General features: G+C 34.4%; 1 protein-coding gene across 4 annotated transcripts in view; it reads right to left on the bottom strand.

Moving 5' to 3' along the window:
* Positions 1-4,782: 4,782 nt before the first annotated feature.
* Positions 4,783-23,802, bottom strand: part of LOC120630806 (6-phosphofructo-2-kinase/fructose-2,6-bisphosphatase-like) — a 34,639-nt gene continuing 15,619 nt past the window's right edge. For 3 of the 4 annotated variants that reach the window (XM_039900094.1, XM_039900093.1, XM_039900096.1), the window contains exons 3-9: positions 19,372-19,506; positions 17,490-17,650; positions 15,966-16,352; positions 14,122-14,343; positions 10,463-10,697; positions 9,542-9,669; positions 4,783-6,604 (exon numbers count right to left, since the gene is read on the bottom strand). In XM_039900094.1, the coding sequence (XP_039756028.1) occupies positions 6,500-6,604; positions 9,542-9,669; positions 10,463-10,697; positions 14,122-14,343; positions 15,966-16,352; positions 17,490-17,650; positions 19,372-19,506 (1,373 nt within the window). In that variant the 3' untranslated portion in view covers positions 4,783-6,499. Of the gene's footprint in view, positions 6,605-9,541; positions 9,670-10,462; positions 10,698-14,121; positions 14,344-15,965; positions 16,353-17,489; positions 17,651-19,371; positions 19,507-20,051; positions 20,204-23,802 lie in introns of those variants that run through there. The other variant, XM_039900097.1, reaches the window with a different exon arrangement.

Here is a 23,802-nt window from a genome sequence, read left to right on the forward strand (position 1 = left end):
CATTTTTATAATTTTCAATATCTTTCGTGCAAATCTTGAACTCCGTTTTTGTACAATTACCAACCAGAGATAGGGCGCTATGCGCATTTTCTCCTGAATACGGGTTATTATTAGTGGAAAAGCATCCTACGGTGTTTTTTCATAACTATGAATATTAGGTATGACATGAAGGTTTTAGCTTTACGTAGGTTTAAACACTTGTTAAGGCTCGAAATCATTCGAGGATGATATTAAGACTCGAAAAATAATAACATGTTTTAGAAACCGTGAATTAGGTTTTCAAATCAAAATAAGACAGAAATATAACAGATATCTAACTTATTATCAATGGTAGTGTTTCGATAGGAAAATCGTTACTTCGAAGGAAATTAGTACGTAACATACCTACGTTAAAAAAATATGAGCTACCTATGTAGCTGCAACCTTCTTGCGTCATAAGTGAAGGCAGTCCTATCCAGTAAAGCTGAAATTTTGAGTAGTTACCGAAAGTTGTTGCCGTTGCAAAGGAACAATTAAGGTAGGGCAGAACAAGGACTGTTGTGAAACTGTTTACGTAACAGCTCTCGATTCCAAAGGGGTTGTTTATGTAGCCTGATAAATTTTACACCTTATTAAAATGCTTAGGATTAGTAATAATTGTCTAATTAATATTACATAAGTATTTATAGTTTATTTGTGGAGTTGTATCAAATAGCTGTTTTATTTCATGGTACCTACCCTTGGATGGTGAGTAGGTAACACCCTACCGGCAAAGACATGCCGCTAAGCGATTCAGCGTTCCAATAAAATGCCCCGTAGAAACCGAGGGTTTTTGGCTTAAAGTACTGCCATTCCCATAACAGGTTAGCTAACTACCAGGTTAGATTGCCTTCTTGGGTTAACTTGTAATTTATTATAAAACCGAATTGTTTATATTTTAGAGAATGGCTTTATGCGTGCACAAACAAAGCACACATATTTTATCTATTTCACGTTGGGAGGCTATACAAAGATCAAGCCAGAGATCGTGATACTGTATAGAGTGAACTGACAGCGAAGACATCTCCTCCAAACACGGATGTACCTATAGAAAATACTGATGCACCAAAACCAGCGATAATATTTTTCTTCGACAACCAAAAAAAATAGCTGTGATTTATCGTGGTCGTGAACCACAAAAATAGAGTGAGATGGAGATGTCTTTTAAAAAGTTCAAAGTAAATAAGAAAGATAATAAACGTAAGCTTATAGAACCTAACTTAACCGGCTTGCTCTTCTAATAATTTTAAATGGTGATGGTGATAAAAAAATAACACCCAGCTAAATTTTTTGTACTTCTTCTTAGACCAGGGCACGTTTGGAACCTTTGTAGATTTAGTTTTATGTATACGAATATAGTTGGATGGCGAGAACCATCTTGCCTATTTATTATTATTATTATAATTTTTGACCTTGACTTTAAATATCACCAAACGCATTTTAGGATTTTAATTCTTACAAAGAAATAAAAAGTAGTTATATAATACTCATATTACTACTGCAGAGCAATATATTCGTTTATAGAGGAATTAAGGTCACATTGAACCACTTCGAGTGAACTACTTAGGTAGAAACAACATTCTGTTGCGTCATAAAGAGAAGGCACAGCTGATTGAGTAGGGCAGCCAGTAAACTGTAGCTTGTTGACACAGTACCTACCACAAAATATATTATCCCTAACTTAACAACTACAGCTACCAAAACGTATGACTGTTTTCACTAAATCTAGGAAACACTTATATCGGATGCCCAATGATTTGGGTGATGCGTAGAAAAAAAAAAGAAAAACGACGTCAGGTGCCATCTAAAATTACGACACCTATTTGGCGGTGCATAATATTTAGGGAACTCTTAAACTGACACTTGACAGATGAAAAACTGATAAGTTCAGTTTTTTTAATAAAATACAAAATCAAATCGAAATCAAAAATTGTTTATTTTCAAACTTTTACAGTAGTAATCAGATTGTAAGTTTAAAACCTTCTTCAACATTTATTTCTTCACCGTTAAAGCAAGTGATATTTTAATAGCATGTGCAGTTAGAGCTACTTGCAACAGTTAGAGGTGCGTGCTGTGTTACGAACTCGGGGTCCGAAAGAGAAGCTGAAGTCCGAACCACTAGGCTATCCACGTTTCTTTTCCTTACATTGATATAGATGGGTAATTAAGTAAATGAAGCTACGTTAACGTGATATTGTGTTAACTTGTGGTATAATTTTTAATCGTTACTTTAAATCGTCTACCATGAATATAATACTATCAATATCCTCAAACTATAAATATCCAACGGCAGGGCTCCTCTCTGATATTAATTAGAGATGGATTTAAAGCTTGCACCCTCCACATGAACTCATCGTCGTGTAACCCGTCATAACCCGGACTGAACGTACGGGGTTGGACCGCGCAAAAACCTACAGGGTGATAATGAATTCCGTAGTGCTGCAAGATATCTGTGGGTGGGTTCTTGGTCTAAGTTCAAGATTAATATAACAAGAAACCCATACTAACTATAATAATAATTTTGATAACTATTTGTAGCTCTTTTAATGTAACCGGTTTAAAATTGAGTTAATCCAACAATACATCTATTAAAAACTGGAATTATTGCTTTTTTTATAGTATTACGTCATTATCATGTTTTAATTATTAAGTTTAGGTGAACAGGACGGAAAAATTCGAAGATATCAACATCGTTCGAAATTCAGTACTTCTGTTCATAATTTTTCTTCGTCATCATAATTCAATCGATATACCGCGGACGCGTACGAAGCGCTTCGCATCTTCGTTTCTGATCCGCACCGCTAGGATCTGGAATGCTCTTCCAGCTTCCATTTTCCCCAGTTCCTACAATATGAGTACCTTCAAATGAAGAGTGAATAGGCATCTTTTAGGCAAGCGCGCTCCACCTTAGGCTGCATCATCGCTTACCATCAGGTGTGATTGCAGTCAAGCGCACGTCTAAAAACAAAAAAAAAAAAAGAAATTGATGGTACATGGTAAAACTATCGTCTTTAAACAGAGCAACCCTTTGAAGAGCATGCAAGTAACACGTCCAAAAAAATGCCGCCAAAACTGAGGCGTAGGTGTGGGCCTGTTATTACACCGGCAACAATGCCCTTCAGAGCGGAACACAGCATTGCGACATTGCTGCTTAGAAGCAGAAATAAACATAGTGGTAGTACAGAGTACTTCTTCGTACTAGCACAAAAATCTCTAAGTATTACTACTAAAATAACATAAGTGCTTTGTTCTTGTCCATGGGATATACAACGAATAAAGGTGCAGATCCTTATGATCGTAGTCTTCGAGGGAATAATATGAAAAAGTTCCTAAGCAAACACTCTGACATATATCTTGTAAAACAGGCGACCTAGCGAAGTGTTTTAAACCTAATTAAATATTTTTGAAATGCCTATGCTTTACGAGCATTGCACTTTTTTGGTCCTTCGAGCCGGATACTTTTATGAAAGAAAATTATTATCATAAGTTACAAGAAAATTAATCGCTGTCATATTTCAAGGTGAGCTTTACCACAATATTTATCTAGCATCAATTTTTATGGCAGCCTGTTTACCCACACGACACTGTTATTTTTCTTTATCTACCTTGGAGGCCATACTACTGAAATGAAAATGATGTAGTGCTTCATTAGTAATTAAAAAGATTAGATCTTCTTTATTACTAATGCCAAATTGTATACTTTGTTTTTTATGCTTTTTTTAAGTACGTTTGTGGTATACAATAAAAGTTTATTCCTTCATTCATTCATTAATTTAACAAGACATGTTACTTTTAGTTTTACTAAGGAATCTTTGAATAAATTGATTATTTATTAAAAACTTTAACTAAATTGCATATTTTATAATATAATTGCGATATAAAAAGGTTTTTAGGAGGTTCTACCCTAATTTTACATTAACTTTAATACTGTAGAAAGTCCTAGACAATCTTCCCGTGGTATTTTTTTTGCCTTGGAGGCAAGGGTGTTTTCAATAAATAAAAAAAAGGAATAAAAGTTAGAACCCTTTTTGTTTTCCTGGGATAATTTCCAGGGGATGCAAAATATTCTTGCGAAATATTTAAATCTCTTTAGTGGTATGGACGCAAAGGTAGGTAACAGACGAACTGACTTACTTTCGAATTTGTAATATGAGTATGGATAATAGGTACAGTGATACAAAAATAAAAAAAAACTTTTTTTTTACTATTTTATTATAAAAAAGAGTCTACGTGTCTACAAATCAATTCCACTTTGTTTGTCATCTATGAGCGTAATATTTATCGATATTGTATGATAGGCCTATTAAATGCGTCTCCATAAATAATATGATAGTCAACTCCATTTTTTTATATTTCTTTTATATGACAAAAATAAGTTTTCTTAATAAACAGTAACATTAATTACAAACACCGAAGCATGGTATATTAAGAAAAATCTCGAGCAGTTTCTGATTTTGCAAATCAGAGTTCGTACGTATCAATGCAGGCCTATCTTAACCTTTTCATGAAATTTTGACATTTCCTTGCATATTTTATAATATAATTGCGATATAAAAAGGTTTTTAGGAGGTTCTACCCTAATTTTACATTAACTTTAATACTTATCATACCAATCATTAATCACCGATATAAAGTAGAGACGTGTAAAACAATCTAGCCACCAAATTTATGCACCCACGTGCTTTGAAACAATACTCTATTTACCACCTACTGTTTGACATCGGTGTTGTTTTAGGCACATTGTTATTCTTGTCAATGATTAATAAGATCAGTAAACTTATTGTTAGAAAATTTCTATTCTTACGGCTTGGCATTTTAATTCTTAGGAGTAAACTTAAATTTATAAAGACACTCCATCGTCTTTCACATTAAAAATATCACGTATCATTCTATTGTCACTTTTATATTGAAAAAGTGTATAATTACGTACTTATGTATTACATTTTTAAACTGAGTTCTATTTTCAACTGCAAAAGATGTATATTAATGTATTTTTTTTAATGATTTTTACTAATTTTACATCAATGCACGTGGTAAATTTAATAAAAAATAAGTCGACCACGTGCGACCCTGATTTTTCGAGTTACTCATTTCTACTCTTTCCACTTTCCAGACACAATTTTGGAAATTCACTAGAGCTACTTAATTTAATTTTTGTGCTAGTATAGTTCTAGTACATTGCTTCTACTTCTAACTATTTTCAGAGTAGACATAAAATTCAACAAAATTTGTGTTCTCATTTTTTTTTTAGATATTTAACTTTACAATAATTACTTTGTTTAAATGGAAATTGACATAACGATTTTTATTATTCTTATTGGATGTAGATTATTGATTTTTATTTGCTTGTTGCTTGCATAGAACAAAATCTATTCATAATAATTTGACTATTGTTTAAATTGACTATGTTTTAATAAGTGGCTGAGCCTATAGTCTCTGCAATATAGCTCCCAAGTCCCTTTTAAACCCATCGCATCCCATAGCAAACTCACGGATTAAAATACGGATATGCTTATTTGCCTAATTTTTCTTTATTCAAATTGCTCCAAATATTCTGACTTAAATGAGACTTATTAAAATAAGATACGTGAAACATAAATGAAAATTAAAAATATGAAAGAATCTTACGTACCTACTCATAGTCTAAATATCATAAGACAAACATTCAAAGATTAAAATATGTAAATTAAACCAAATGGCAGTAATCTGTCATGATACAACGCTAAAAACTTTAAAAATAAAAATCAATTTTTACGTACGTTATTGATGACAATGATTAACTATTCAATAAAAACACGATTAAATGTGGATGTAAAAGTAATAATGATAATTCATATCTTATGAAAGATTTAACTTACTTTTTTTAAAGATAGATTATAATGTACGTACCTAACTACCTTTTATAAAGTACAAATAATATGGAAACTAACTTTTGTGAACTACAAATAAATTCCAATATAAAAAATTTAAATGAAACGATAAACATTTTACGACGATCGTACGAGTATAAATGATTACGACAAAAATACACTATTCATAATATTATATGATATGGTAATATAACATTTTCGAAATTACATTATAAATCATAATAATTTTACTCTTACTAACATACAAATGTAACTTAATTTAAAAGATACAGTCTACAAATTATGACGTGTAGTAATAAAAAAAAAGAAAAAGATTTATTGACGTGCCAGATTTATCCTTCAGTCTTAAAATGTTTGGAGTAACAGCAATACACCTGTCACTCTCACGCATACAATGAAGACACGAGACGCAAAAAAGTTCTGTATCCGTCACTCTCTAGCACACATTGTAGGAGCGAGACAGCGAATGTTTTCGCGGATCGCTATTGTGGCGCCTGTTATACATCCATCCGTGGTCTTTCACAACCTCGATGGGCCTTCGCGTTTCACACTGGAATTCCAGTGGTAATGCTGATTTGGTAGTGTCGGACCGTGGTCCGAAGGCCCGTTGCCTAAAGTTGTGCTTCAGAATTTTGCCACATGTTTGAAGGCAGCGTGTCGTAGTGCGATGGTACCGTTACCAACGCGTCTGCTGTAGTGCGGTTGATTGAGCAGTTCTGCAAACAAAATGTAAATTAGTCAATAAAACTATTAACATATTACTTATAGAAAAGTCCTTTTAAGTACCTATAGTATAAAGGACTACGTTATTGATAAAAAAACTTGGGTGTGAATTATTGTCCTTCTAATAATTTTAAATGACAATGTGATGTGGTGATAACAGAAAAAGCATTCGGCTAAGTATGTTGTGGGTTTCTTCTTAGACCAGGACATGTTTGGAACCCTCGTAGGGTTAGTTTTAACTTTACGAATATGGTTATCGCCATCATCTCACTACCGTGTAATTCTCATGTAATGTACGCATCAAAAGTGCCTACTTGAATAAAGATTTTTTTAACTTTGTCTTTATTAAGTCACCATCTACCAATACTGGTGGATTTTAATTACACTTATTGATTCTACAAAGGAATAGAAGTTTAATTTGCTATGTTCCGCGAAAAGCAGAAGAATCTGTACGGAGTAATTTATAACCTCTTCAATATTTATACACCGCACCAAGCAGATGTTCGGTAATGTAGGTACTCCTCTACGCACGTTCGCTCCGAAATTGAACACTGACAGTTTCTACTGTTTTTGCGGAGTATAGCAAATTAAGCTGGATTTTCATTGAATTCTGCAAAGTAATGCCTGCTTTTACGCTATATTTATTTATTCGTTATTCGGGATAACATCAGGTGAGTCTCAGGGAGCCGTTGGACCCAAGCGGCACAAAACCGTGGTTTTTGGAACTCTCTACAAAAGACCTATCTTCAGCAGTAGACGTCCATTGGTTCACATGATGATAATGATGTTTTAACGTCTTAGTATTCTTGGGATATCACGATCTATACTGTACGATCATTCGAGACAGACTTAATAATATGGGATCTTAGAATCTTAGCTTGTAATAGGATTTTATAAGCAGGTACGCCATTACTCTTAAGTTCATGACGTAGATAGCTACACAAAGTATAGGTACACCTACCTAAGTGTAAGTAGATGTATAATAATAATGTTAAAATAGAATATTATATTGTAAATAACAGTCTCATCGTAAACTGAAGTGTTAGATAATTTCAAATGATAATATCATTATTTAACAATATAACTCGTGCTTCTTGCAACAATGATTTATAAGACACTTTACACAATTATAAATATACAAGAAGAGAATACAAAATAAGGAAGCATGTATCATAAGTAAACAATCTCAAACAAGATGTAAAACGTACGAGTGAAAGCAAAACTGAGCGATAGACAGATTTTCAAAGGTTTTTTAAGAACTCAGCAAATTTAGCAAACCGAATTTAGCAAAAAATTATAATCTCCAGTCACATTAAGATGAATTATATTTCAGTTGTATAGAATTCTTATACAAAAAAAGGGCGTTTCATAACAGAAACCTTTTGTTAAGACTGAGCTAGATTTATTTTCTTAAATTAGGATCAGTTTGATAAAAACAGAAAAAGTGTCTTCTTTTATATTAAAATCGTAATAACTTGGATCATCTGACGATGGAATAGTAGTCAGGTACTTTATTCATACAGCACAAAAAGAGTAGGCATGTGGTATTTTACACGCAGATTTTTTTCCCATGACAGAGCTAAGTTTAAGTTGTATAAAAACGGAAATGCAACCTCTTTAATTATTAAAACATATGATAATCTAAGTAATGATGGTATGGGTATGTACTTTATTTATGCAGCGTCAAAAATAAAACATTATTAAGGCATATGCGGACAAGCTTATCATTATCTGGCATAACACCACGTTTTATTACACGATAAGCTATCTATGGTGTAATCTAGTCAAATATTTGCTAATATCTTATAGACTTATGTGCCTCGCGCCTATGCGCTTTGCCTTGGATTACGTCCACAGTTTTCTGATTATTTTTGTAATTTAATGCGTGCGCGCGATAAAATGATAGATCGTAGACAAAATTAAATCCACGCATATTGTGACTACTTATTTATTTCAAATTAAAAAAAAATATGTTTTATTCATATAAGTAGACCTTATCACAGACACTTATGAAGCGCTCATACATTTAACATGTTAACATTAATGTAAGGTTAGGTTGATGGTGATAATTGCATTCGTTAAATCAACAGCTATCTTAGTACCCATAATACAAGCTACGCTTACTTTGGGGCTGGATGGCGATATGTGTATTGTCGTATTAAGAAAAAAAAAAATTAAAACTAAAGCTAGGAGGGTTCCAAGCGCGCCCTGGTCTAAGAAGAGCCCACGATAAACTAAGCCAGGTTATTTGAAACGGGGCTAAATGTTCGTATGCCAATTAACTCAATAATGTATACAGTATTGTGTGCTGTACATGAAAGCAATAAATAAATGTAATATCCTCACTAGTAATTTTAAAAATGTTAGAAATAACCACGCTTGAATAAGTAATCAATTAGAAATTTTAAAAATTAATTAAAATAAGATCGGTGTAAATAGCGTTACTAACTGCGTTGAAATTTGTTGTGGAATGCGGGTAGTTTTAGGACTTTGCCGTTGTTGCGTATTTAATTTTGTCTCCAATCTTTTCGGTCCCTTGAACCACGCGTAAGCTCACTTTCTGCCCAAAAGTTTGGCACTTTACGTTAAAGCCACATTATTAAGAACGAACAGAAGTCGTGTACACGACTAATATTGATCAAAAACCACTCCACTCTAGATTGGTTTAACAGTTAATACCTTTTAACAGTTGACAGTAATTTTTTTACCTCTAATGTTAGCCGTCACCATCGTGAAAATGGGTAAAAATTTGTGAGCTAGCAAATATTCCGCGGGTTCACTATATTTTGACACAATGCACTGCAAACTATAATTACTGGATGATTCTGTATGTTGTTAATTAAATGGTAAAAGCGATATTTAACTATCTAACCTCTATCACCGCATACTTAAATAACATCTGCTCCATTTCAATATTTAAAAAAAAATACCTTCGGTTGTTTGCGGTGGGTGTCCACGCATTCAATGGGCAGCTTGATCATTTCCAGCTTGTATTTGTAACCGTAGGACGTCAGCTTCACAATTGTATGTAAAGGCACGTTCATGTATGGAAGTTCATCTGCAAAAGATCAGAAGCGTATTTAAAAAAAAGAACACAATGAAGGCAAACAATCAATTCAAAACCTATGAATTTTCGCACTTCAAAATGGAACTGAACAACTGATTTTGACATTTTTCTAAAAAAAATTTACTAACTTCAATGACTCCAAAGCGTTCTTTTAAATAAAAAATGAAAACTAGTGTTGGATATAAAATACTTCTTGGATCCGCTCGTAAATGGCATTCTACTTGTTACAATGTACTTAGGTTATTTACAATTGCCCCCAAAAACATTCTATAAAACATCTTGTGATCTTCTACAACAATAAATGAAATCACGTTTCGGAGAAAAGAGATAATTTAGGGCACAATGTCAAGTTACTCTAGATAATTTTAGTAGGTTAGCTAAAATTAAAATGTAGGTAAGTCATCACTTCTTATTTTAGAGAACATGTTGGTGTTGCTACTTTTACAGACATTTTTTGAAAATGACGAACGCGTTATTAAAAAATATTAAATTCATTTGTAATATAATGACGATAAGGCTTTTGTTAAGTAGAGCTCTGATTTGAAGAAGAAAACAAAATAGATCGCAATGTATCGGCGATCGATCTATGTGATCTAACATTTTACCGAATCATAATAAAACTCAAGCTCTTCAAAGTTAATTCATTTAGCTTTTTAATGTTAATATTTATAGCAATTATGTTTTGAAAAATTGAATATTTGATAAAACACCGCTAAAAATAGTAACTTCTCTACCACGTACTTGTATCGAAGTACTTGTATCTGATAATGGTATGTTAACTTACCAAGCTCGGCATCGAGGAAGTATCCCAACATGCAGCGAAGAACTGCTTGGTGGCCCACGACCACAACGTTATGTTCGTCCTCTAAAGCCGAAAGCACTGGGCGAAGCCTGGTCATGATGTCTATGTAAGACTCGCCCCACGGGTACCGATAACGCAACTTGTCCTGATCACGCCAGGCGAACTCTTGTGGAAAACGCTCTTGCATCTCTTCGTAGGTCAGACCTTCGCAAATGCCCTGGTAAAGAAGAAAACAGACAATTGTAATGACATTGAACATATATCAAATTACATGTCTTTCTTGTATTTTTTAAGACCACTTTATATGCAACCACAATCACAGATTAACTTTTCTCCTCAAAGCAGTGTGGTGACGGCAGATCAGAAAACAGATGGTACTATGTGACTACGGGAATATAACGGAGAATGGGCAGCAGTGTCTTCTGTGCTACTACTACTAAGTAGTCTAACCAGCGCGGTGATTATGGACAAACCCTTCCGATGAGAGAGTCCTTTAGTCCAGCAGTAGACTGTCACAGGCTGTAGATTGGTGATCCCAATAAAATTAATAAATACATTTTTGACAACAGTGCCTTTCAATAATTTAGATAAGTTTAATTTAATGTTTATCTCTATCATTTATTCTTTGCTTAAAAATAAAATAAAAAACACTATTAAAAATGTATTAAAAAAAACATCCACCCTCCGCTTGCGGGGCTTTTGAATGCCCAAGCAACCGGCGGTCAGGGCTCCAGAGTGCTGGCCCAGTGCGGATTAGTGGACTCCGCACACCTTTAAGCACATTATGGAAAACTCTCAGGCATGTAGGTTACCTCACGATGTTTTCCTGCACCATTAAAGCAATTGATATTTTAATTGAATTGAAAAAGATGGCTAAAGAAAGGTAAACTTTGGTAAATTTTTGACTAACCCTACAAAATAAAGCAGAAACAAATTACGGAAGTTAAAACAAGCACAGTGGTTTGGGATTTAAGGAAATCTTTCTTAAAAGACTGCGACGGGCTATTAGTGGCATGACCTGTAATGGGAAAATACATTTCGGGGAACAAGCAACGTCACAATGCCCTGGGTTTTCCTTAGAAAAGTTAGGTATCATTAATGGATCATAATGATCTGTCTTTTGCGAGTAAGTTTCCACGAAGTGAGCATTAGAATTTATCGTCTGTCGTAGAAAATTTCAACACGCCTTGATGTAAATTGTTGCGATCGTATTTCTTGAAGTCTTGCCAGCCGACCGAACAATTTATGGATCCAAAAAGTGAATGAACCAGTCGAATTTAACTGCTGCTCAGATATTTTTATATTATCTTCGTCAATGTCACGATGAGGATTATTAAATCAGAAACGTCATAATAAGATCGTCAATATTTATAGTTGAAATGCAACTACTATTATCTCAATAATTATAATAAGATAATCAGATTAACTCCATAAGTTTTCCATTTCGTTGTAATGCATGACTACTTTGCATAATATGTTATTGATCTAGGTCACTGCTTAGTCTACATATTTGTAATATAAGTACAATGAAAACACATATAAAAATAAAAATGTGTGTGTACTTATGTACCTACACGCGTTAGAAGTTATACTTATTTGGCGTAACAAGCCAAAAATCTTTTCAAAAATTTATTGAAAAACAAAATTGTTGACTATAGCTAACTTCAGGGTGTCGGTTTTTCGTGAAGAAAAAATCGCATCGTAAAAATTTACTTTTATAAATATTTCCTTACGCGCCAAAAGAAGTATAACTTCAAAAATCTTTTGTATGTTCTATTTTCTCCTATTTCACAATTTTTATAGTTATTTTTTTACTTGTGTATGGTACAGCTTTATTTCTATGAACTAATTTATTTTTGGAAAATGTTTATGTACATCTGTAATAACACTGGAAATCCTTGTTTATATTCGCAACGTAATCTAATCGCTCTTAATTAAACTCAGTTGTTTAATGATAGTTTCATAAACAAAACCACGTTTTCGAAGAAGGAGTTTCTCTAATTGAAGCAGACAAGTTAACAAACAAACCAATTAATATTATCATCACGACATTCGACGTACTATCATTTATCTTTCAGAATTAATAATCTGAAGACCGACGTACAAGATAATTACAAAAACGATAATACTTGTCAATCTAGTAAAAATCATTTTATATCAGGAAGTTCATTCACGGCAATAATTTTAACTCGCATGTAAAAAGTAAATTAGAATACAAACAACTTTAAGTTATTTTTCTAAATCATCATCAATTATCAAAGCTAGATTTTTATATGAACATCACCAGGGTCAATGAATAACAGGTTTAAATTCCTATCAAAAACTAAGAAAGTGCCTTCTTCTTTACTTATTTTCTTTACTTTAAAGATTAATACTTCATGAATCTTTTGTTAATAGAATCAGATAGGTAACATTTGACTTTGAATACTGTACACCACAGAGAATATTCTTTTCCTTCTTGCGGTGCCTCTCCGACTAGCGAAGGTTGGCAGTCAGCTTCGTAAATTCTTGTCTATCTTTCGCGAGGCGAAATAATTCTGCTGCACTCGCGATTCCAGTCCACTCTCTGATATTACGAAGCCAGGACTTTTTTCTGCGACCAACGCCTCTTCTTCCTGCAACCTTTCCCATCATAATAAGTTGAAGGAGCTCATATCTCTCGTGCCTTAGCACGTGCCCCAGATATGCAACTTTTCTGATCTTGATGGTGTGCAAAAGTTCACGCCGTTGGTTGACGCGTCGCAGAACTTCCTCATTGGATACTTTGAGAGTCCAACTAATGGCTAACATACGTCTGAATGTCCACATCTCAAATGCTTCTATGCGTTTCCTGAGGTCTTCTTTAATAGTCCAAGCCTCGCATCCATATAGCAGTATGGGCCAGATGTAACAATGCAGGAGTCGAATGCGCAAAGGGATCTTAAGTCTGCAGTTGCAGAGTACTTTTTTCATCTTGGTAAAGGTCTAGCTATTTCAATCCGAGACCTAATTTCCTGATCACTGCTCCAGGTATCATTAAGCCACGTACCTAAATATTTATAATTTCGCACTCTCTCAACTTTTTGGCCTGCTACCGTGATGTAAATGTTATCAACTTTATTTTTAGATATGACCATGAACTTGCTCTTCGAGATGTTCATCTTAAGACCAGCGTTCTCACTACACATATTAACTCGGGTGACAATTCTCTGAATATCTTCCAAAGATGATGCTATTAGGACTGTATCGTCGGCGTATCTTATATTATTTATGTTCCGCCCATTTATTTTGACTCCGCAGTCTAGGCCTTCGATAGCTTCTGCAATTATTGTTTCAGAGTACAAATTAAATAGCGTAGGTGACAAAATACAATCCCTGCCGAACTCCTCTCTTAATTTCGACATCCTCAGTCTCTTCATTACCAACCCGAACTTTAGCTCGTTGATTCCAATACAGATTCTGGATGATACGTATGTCCTTCCCATCTAGGCCTATATTATGTAGTATGGCAATAAGTCGATCATGCAACACTCGATCGAAAGCTCGATCGAAGAGAATATTCGCTAAAATATAAATGCAATAGAGCGTTAATGTAGAAAGTACAATTTGGCGGTCTCCTTCATTTCTTGCACGTAACCAAATACAATATTAGTTCTACTTACGGCATCTAGTTCATTCAGTGCACGGACTGCTCGCTTGGGTGCCATTATTTCAGCCGCAGTTTGCTTGGTGCGACGCAGTTCAGAGGTCCAAACAGTAAGAGGCTCGTGGGCAGCCAGTTCGTTCAAATGTACAGCTAGTCCATGAGCGTAGCTTTCGCCCCTTGGGGACAGGACTGCATCACCGCCTATACGTCCGACTACGTTGTATTCACTCTCACCGTGCTGTAAAAACAATGTTAATATTATGACTGCTCTCGAACAACACTTAGATAGCGAGCACGCTAACAAACAGACAATGTTTTACTTATTATTCAATGAATGCTATACAATGAAAGCTTTAATCCCCGACAACCCTGACTTATCTTGGGAGTGTAATTTGTGTTGTTTACACTTAACAGATCCTCCAATATACGCTGTTGCTAATACGCAGAGTTCGCCTCGATACCGGATCATCGGCGTTTAAAGAAACATTTTGGTTTATCTGATTGACTCGGATTAAAGAAAACTAAATTCGATGTTTATTGCCGTTTTTATAAACGAAAATGTTTCTGTCTTGTAGTTCTCATTAGAATGAATACTTAGGTTTCATTCTATCCCAAATTTAAAACTTTGCGAACAGATACCTATCTAAAAATACTCGACGAATCATTTACAATATCATACGATATTAATTAAGGCGATACCTACGTGTTTTAATGATTGTATTTTTATGAAAAGCGAAACTTTGTTTATCGATGATCGAATAACTTTATTTATTGGAGTAATTGGATTTCGTTGTATCTCGCTAATGACTAATTGTAAATCATTCTGTAACCGATAACGATAGAAGTATTGATGTACAATCCGTTTTTCAAACTTATCTTATAATGTAAACAATCTTTTCATTACTTTTTAGTGTAAAGTATGATTTAAAATTTTAAGAAAACAAGTGTTAAAATAATTAAAAAGATTTTCTTTATGTAACTGGAATTTTTTGGTTTCTTAAAATTTAAAATAAACTTTACACTAAGAAGTTACTAAAAGTTGTTTACATTATAAGACAAGTTTGAAAAACGGATTGTACATCAATACTTCTATCGTTATCGGCTACAGAATGATTTACAATTAGTAACACTCTTAACAGAAAACCCATGTCATAAACAAAAGCATGTTTAGAAATTTGACGGCCATTTAATACCAGCTTTAGATAATGCTCACGTAAAGTTCATAATTACGCCATTTACAGCTTTTATGCTTAGGAACCTACGTAGTTTGATATAGGTATTCGCAAAGTCCTCAAATTTTATTACGATAATACAAGTTCAATTCATGTTTTGTAGTCATAAATTGACGCTAACATATGTTATGAGTCTAACGATGATTTATTACGCGATTACGACTACTGATTCCAATTTCAATATTATGAAAAACCAATTTCGTTGAAGTGCATTTTCAGAGAAACATAAACATTGATAATAATAGACCGTTCTATGTTGGAAATATCTAGTATGAAATATATTTAACCGGATTTAAAATGTTGCTAATTCTTATTTACCAAACGCAACTAAATTTTTTAGTCTAAAAGTTTCATATTTTGGACGACTCAATTTAGTTTACTTATTTTGCTAGAACCAAATTAGCACCGCTGACCGATAACATGTGAAATTATTGACGTACGTTTCGAATGTTAGGATGACTGGCGTATCTTTCCACACATGTTTACACAGAGAATCTTCTCGAACATGTTTACGTATTCAGACTGCATTATATTTTCCTACTGAGTCAAAATGAAAAACAAGCTTATCGCGCCAATTAAAATTGATAAATAGTATTTATCGAGAAAATGATTTCACTGTTTCACTCACCCGTGTAAAATATAAGGTCTGCGGTAAAGCCCTCATGCCAGACAAGTATCCGAGTATCCCTGACTCCTTTTGACCTGATACTTTGTGCGCTGTTACTGTATCGCCCATATTCTCTACGCGTACGAAACTTAACGCCTCCAAACTTGCATCTATGGGCTCATACTGACGCATGTAATGCTCAAGTTTCTTTCTCAAATCGTCTATAGCTTCCTCCTCTGTCATGGTCTTGTAGTCTGCGGAATAATGCAGGATCTCTATGATGTTCCGCTCCAGCAATTCTTGGTCTTCACAGACGCATTCGATGAACAGTATCCTGAAGCCCATGTCGGTGATACATTCGTTCAGTTCCCGACGCTGCTCCCTTGTCACGTTTGTGCCATCAAATATCTGTGCAAAAATGGAAATGGATTTTATAATCAAATTTTTGTACCTTTTGATATAATGGTGTCTATTTAAATGTTTTAAATATTAACTAATTCGCTCGTTCTGTATCCACACAAGATTATTGAGAATAGTTATTATAGAACTCTTTTTTCTATTTTTGTTAGTTAATTTTGTTTGAATGTTGTTTTTTTCTGATGTTTTTTTTTAGTTCGTATTATTATAAAAAGGGTGTTTTTTCACTATAATTTTGGTTAACTAGTAAGTACTTTATACTTATGTCGGTTAATAAGTTTTCAATTATATTTCTAGCACTATTCCAGAACATAAAACAATACAATACAAAAACAAGGTATTGATAATGCTACTTTAGAATATAAACTAAACGCATTATGCGTATTTGCTTCTATACTGCGTATTCCGTTCACACTTGGCATCGTTTAATAAACATCGTAGGTATATTTACATAAGTTTCTATAAATATCATTGTATAACCAATATAGAACCATGTCAGTTTAATTTACAACTTAGAGTGTTGCAACGAAATAATACCGCAAATATCTTACGAGTTGTACCTATTCCATAAATCTTAGTGATACATAAAGTTCTTTGTGTCGCGTCGTGGTGATGTTATCAATGATCTTGCCAAGGTTCTGGTTATTAATTCACTGTTTACAGTTTGATTATTAATTAGTCATGTTTTAATTTTTTTTTTTAGTTTGAAACTTACGATGCGTATTCGTTGTTGAAAAAAGTTATTTTCCTTATCAGGGGATTTAATCAGGGGATATAATTCTGTTCTCCTCTTTATACTAGCCGTGCAGGTTTAGTCAACATATTGAAACTACACGATAATTATCAGTAGCATAACTATAAGCGCGGAGTCGTTTTTGAATATGGAAATACTTGAACATCGGAGTGAAATTGATCTTATCGGTAATGCATTAAAGTTCAAAGTTGCCTACAATTCTTTAGCTCAGGCTTTTGACAGAACGTTTGTAAAACAAAAATCAGAAGTACAGGAATTGAGGCTCCAAAACGATTTATATTACGTCCATTTTACTTTGGCGGTGCATAGTTTGCTATGCGAAAACGACTCGTGTACTAAGGTTATAGGACAGTTATTGGGAGTCCTTCACTCACAGCAACACTGTTTCCATCCTTCAGCCACAGCACGGCGTCCTGCACGGCCTCACGAGCGCTCTGACTGCGGATCGCGGAGCCGTGCAAGTTGTCTGCGCGGAAGATGTCATGGCTGCCGTATAGCGCCATGTGGCGACGCCGGTACTCGCTGCAGTCGAAAACTGAGACAAAAACACTGTATTAAGAAGAGATACAGTACTTCGAAGAATTTGATGAAACATCCCGCATCCGAAAAAAAATCTGTTGCTGTAGTACAATGTATGCTATTAAATACTTTTCGATTGCGAGCGAGCAAATCTTTTACTTACGAAGTCTATTTGCCTAATATTGCTTTATCATTTCGAATGATAGCGTCCTTCTCTCTAACGTAATTTGAATATTGCTATCACGATTTGATGACTGCGACACTTCCAATCTCGAGGGCACGTGTAACCATAGAGTAAAGAGTATCTATAGATTTTTGAAAATTCTTTCCAATACTTTCATCTTATCCGAAAGGTCATATAAAAATCATTAGCAATAGTATTCAAACGGGTATTATCGTCGTCTTGGGCCGCTGTAACACTACACTCAGTAGTATACGCTCGGGAGTTACTCTAAACTACCTCGTTTCGTAACATAAGACTACCTAACTACCACCCTATGTTGAACTACTATTATTATTATTATTTTATGACTTTCGAAATTTGTAAACCACTCAAAATAGGTAATAACATTTCCTGGCCTTCGAGAAGTAGTTTCCTCGTGTAAAACTAAAACAAGCTAACTGATATGAAAGGCAGACTACATAAAACTGTCATAGGTACCTTGACCCGCTTGAAAGCGTCTGTTAATCTCGACATGTCTGCCACTTTGTAGCTACTTGTACTTGTATTCAGCACTAGGCCGATAGGCTGTCCTAGATAATAATAAATACATGATGCGAGCCCACATTGTATAGCCATTTCAGTGTATCTTGTGTCAATAGACCTAGAAAACATGTTTACATACATTACCTACCTACAACTTTATGCATAAATTATATCTAGGCTAGCTAGCTTAATGTAATGAGTGTCCAAGGAAGGAAATTTTAGCAATTCTAAACTATTTTTTTTATAGTTTTTATCGCAGTTGGAAGCATCCAGCTCCGCTTTCATCCTTCACAACTTGTGAAGTCATAAGTCTATGAAAATGAATGCTGAATTACAAACTGTTAATGTGGAAAAAGAGCAACTGCCAAGCTTCTTTTCGACTTTTTCACGGTTAAGCCTGCCTTCCGAATCAGTGGTAGTCTCACTACAAACACAGAGACTTAACGTTTCAAAAGAGTCTTCAGGGCTTGCAGAGTAAGCCTTCTTGAAATAAATCAATTTTGAATTTTAGCAGTAGCAAATCGGAAGAACGTAGAATAGCTATCGACCATAGTTAGGTAGTAATAATAATACAACTATTGCCGCAACAAACTACTAATTATGAATAGAAGATAAAATAACAACCCATACACAACTAAAATACTATCGCCAAAGGTTGTCTGGGAGAGATCGCTTTAGCGATAAGACCGCCGTTGCACACCTAAACTAGTTTTTTATTATTTTTTATTTGTAAATGTGTTTCTTTGTATTTAGTTTTTGTGTGTGCAATAAAGAATTTAATAATGATAATAAAATGTACGTTATGTCATTGCGTTCAATGGGTCACCTTCTAAGCTCTGTGTTGCAGCACCATGGCAGTAGGTACCTGCCAAGGGATACTGCAACGCTGATTTTCAGAAGAAACCCAAATTGTACAATTACTATACAACGTGTAAAGTAAAACCAAAATAATACTGAAGTATTATTTTGGTTTTAGAGGCTTTAGAGGTACTTTATTTACTGTTTTATACAAATAATATGGGCATTATTACCTTTAGTGCTCTCCCCATTCCAGTTGAGGTGCCTGGACAGGCGGTGAGCAAGTTGGCTCTTCCCGCGCGCAGGCAGACCAACCAGGGCAATCAGCAGTGGCGCGAACTGGCTGATGCGGCGCCGGCGCATTGACACTGCAACAACAAAAAAAAAGGTCAAAGGAACACTCAAATCTGTATGGTGTCATTTCGATATTTTTAATTGCTTAAATTCAAAACGCCCATAACTCCAGTTACGTAAGTCTCTTGTCTGGTCTAGTCTGGTCTGGTCTGGAGGCTTCGGCCGGTGCTAGGTACTAACCATCCGACAATGATGTTAGGCTGGATACCGTATACATTTTTAGGAGCTGGTTTCTTTGAGTAGGCATTGTGAATCAAACAATTGAAGTGATTTCAAATCAGTGATAAATAGAACTGAAAAGTGAATAAGTACCAAAACTTAGGTATCTTATTTCTGACGTAAAAACTTATGATGATTTTTCGGTACATAGTTGGTACCGAAAAATTCGGTTCCCAACCAGGTAAAAAATAGAGCTAAAAACTGTTTTAGCATAAATTCGTTTCATATATTCGTTGCATATTTAGAAAACATTGAATTAAAAAAAAGATTAACTACATTTAAATACCAATCAATGTTATCGGAAATTCACTGCATTATTAAAAGTATTAAAAGAACTTACGGGGATTGTAAACGTAATCCATTGTGGTCAAGCACATGTTGACTAGAGATATGTTTATAACCAAGAGTAAATTTTATGAATATGTAATTAAATAACTTTCTCACTAAGTTAATAAAACAACCTTCAGTTATATACTCGGCAACTGGTAATGAAAATAATTTTCCGCGCGATACTATTTATAGGGGTAATCTTAGCAAATATTTATTCACATAAACTTCATATTGTCTTGACCTATCGCGGATATCTGGGGGTCAGTGCGTTATATAAACAGCTTTTCATTGGAATCACAAGATCCGTTTAATCATAAATTATTCCGTCAATGGATAAACGCACACTTGCCAATATCACGCTTCGAGCAAGTGAAAAGTACAGTCAACACCGTATTGATAATTGATATGAATTCGAACACTCAACTATCTTGATTTAGCGACTGTGCGACATCTGAGGATCTACCTAGGTACGTTACTTATTCGATCGTCTACAAGTTTAACTATGACTTATATAGATTCGAAAAAGCGCCACCTAGTGACAGTACGGTTTCTCAATATTGTAACTAGATGGCGCTCGATCGATACCATATAAATCGTAGTTTTTTTACGAAATGTATAATCTTATCTTAAAATTTAACAGCATTCAAAATCGTAGTTGACTTTCGCAGGATTGAATAAGAAGAAGAAACACTTTATTGTACGTATAACATATGGGAAAAGAAACAGTAAGAAGTTTACAGTAAAACACAAAATAGACATGCAATGTCTTCATTGTGTTGTGTAAGTGAATAAGAACCTAATCGAAGGTATAAATAAATCTCACACTTGGCAATCTTATCGACCGAAAATTTCGATCAGCCGAAACAGGTAAACCTGGAGATTTGACAGCAAGAGTTTAAATTCTTAAAAAGGTATTCTAAACGATCACTAAGGATTTTAAGATTCCATCCCCACAGGCCACATGCTTGAAGTCGATTTTAACAAAAGCACATTTTTAATGTTTTAAATGTTTCCAAAAAAAACATCGAACAGATAAAAAAGTTGCTAACGACACCAATATTTCTATAATGTTCGAAAGTAAATAGTAGTTTTATTTCAATTGGATTAAGAAACGATAGAAAAGAGTCATGTCGGCCAAATCTGATTTGGTGAATGAATATATTATGTATTGTCGCTAAAGACAAAGAGAGGCCTCTTCCAGAGGAATTTCAGACTAGAATTACAATGAGAAACTATAAATCTGTGGATTTCGTTAATCAAATCCTTTATAGTTGGTTCCAATTTAAATGTTTGACGTTTGGTTTCAGAACTAAGTACAACGTCTAAAAGTTGTTAGTGATATTTTTTTTTGGTCGTATTTTTACAAACTTATTACATTAAGACTGAAGAAGAAAGATACCATTCTCTTTTTAAATATAAATCAAAGAACATAAAATAATTATTGATATATAATCAATTATATGCTTTTATTATACTCGTCCCACGTATTGCTTAGCTCTGCGTGACCTTAATCAGTAACCTGTATGATCGGCGTGAAAAACAAGTCTTGGTAACACAAACGATCGACCAATAAAAATGGTTTATAGCGGCGCGCCTTCGGAGTTCGAGTGTTAGTTTTTAAAGCAAAACAAACGGTTACGTCAATAGAAACGGCCACGCCTCGATGTGGCAACGTAGCGGCGACAGATAAACATTTGCATAGCTTTTTTTTATTTTTATTATCTGTAATTTTTTCGGGAGTTTCGTCTGACAATAAGGAATATTAAAGCTTATGTGGGCCCATACGTGATTTAAATAATCCCATTTCGTGAGAAACCGCCACCTAGCTGATGGCTCTGAGCCATAGCATTTTTACTACTACCTACCTAACAACTCTCCTTTCTTTTAACCAGTTAGCCCTTATATATATATCTCACACCCCTAAACGGTTTCCATGCGAAATCGTAGCGGAACGTTAAATCGCTAAGCGGCACGTCTTTGCTGGAAGGATTATAACTAGCCACGGCCAAAGCCTTCTACCAGACTAAACACTAACAGCCTGACCCTCATACCTCCCCTAACCCTGAGCTAAGAAAAGGATGTAAAAGATGTCTACTCAATTCCCACAACATTCCAGGACTTAAAAAAGTAGTTCAGATCTAGATACATAGGCGTTATTGCAAGATTATATAAACTGATTATCTTATGTAGAGAAATAATCATGTTTTGAAACACGTGGCTCCTTTGCCACATGTTTAGATGCCCTAGAACGTAGAATACTGAAACCTTAAAATAATGTTTAATCGTTTTGAATTTTCTATGGTCTACCACCCTACCGACAGAGAGCGTAGCTTTCCGCTACGGTATCGCTTAGAGATCCATTAGGGGTCAATCAATCAATCAAAAATACTTTATTGCTCACAAGAAAAAAGAAAAAAGAGAACAAAGGTACAAGTCAATTAAATTTGTGTAACAAAGGCGGCCTTATCATTTATAGTGATTTCTTCCAGGCAACCATTATGAGGAATTGGGTGTCATATGAATCCTTATGGGTATAGGTTTGATACAACTGCCACCTAACAGGTCAGCCTGTGACCATCTTAAATTGCATCTTCAGCAGGTGAGATTGTTGACAAGGGCTAACTTGGAGTAGAATAAAAAAAAAACCTAGAGAAATAACCACGCTTAGAACTACGTGGGAAAGTGTAACTCTGCATCCTTGATCAACTAACTCTATGCCAAAAACCTCGTTGATTCGTTGCAGAGTTGAGCGTGAATGCAAGAACAAACAAACAAACACGATGTTGATAATATAATAGGTATTAGTTAGAATATTGCATGTTACGTACGCAATTGAAGGTATAACCTTCTAACAGAACAATTAAAATGTCAGTAAAGCATTTTAAACATCTAGTATTAGCAGCTTCAAATATTATTTTTCTTATTATTACTATCAGCGTTTTCTTTGGTGTTACTAATAGAAATGGGTGTGTCTACTCTAATAAATTAATAATAGGTAAGTTGGTACATTATGACACAGCAAAAATTGGTTATCTTAACTCTACTACATGTACATAGGTACTTTATAGATATTTCCTTATCCTACTTTAGATTTAATGGCACGTGTATCCAAAAATGTACTTTGTCCGATGACGTAGACACATTGGGTAATTTGGCGTTTGCTATGTCGAACACATACCTAGTGACATAAAATACATAGACCTAAAGCTGTCGATTAATATAAGAAATCACTCTTAAATGTATAAATTATGTTACCATAACCTAATCTTAATTTTAAATTTACAGGAAGCAATAAGGTTAAGAGAATGGGGCAGGCTGAAAACCATCGTAGCGCTTTTTAGTATGCAGCTATATTATACCAGCTCCTTTGTCACTCATTTTTTTTTTAATTCTTTAACATTTTACGAAAATATGTGACAATAAAGACGATTTTTCTTTCTTTCTTTCTTTCTTTAAATTTCTCAAGAATCATTAAAAGATAACAAGCTGTTATATCCCAGTGTGTAGGATCTCGAAAAACCCAGCACGCTCCTCTAACTTTTCTAAGTTAGCCCTTCTCATTGTGGGAGGAGACCTGTGCCCTGTAGCGGGCCAGTAATGGGTTGATATGATTATGAAGATTATGTAAGAAAACAAAATTATTCTTATGTAGCTTACATTAAAAGCTTGTCTTTTAAATATCCAATAACAACGATTCCCTTAGAACATTTACGGAATCATAACTACATTCAATATTATTGAGAAACCGGCGTGCGAGGTTC

This window comes from Pararge aegeria, chromosome 17 (assembly GCF_905163445.1).
Source record: "Pararge aegeria chromosome 17, ilParAegt1.1, whole genome shotgun sequence".
Taxonomy (NCBI): Eukaryota; Metazoa; Arthropoda; class Insecta; order Lepidoptera; family Nymphalidae; genus Pararge; species Pararge aegeria.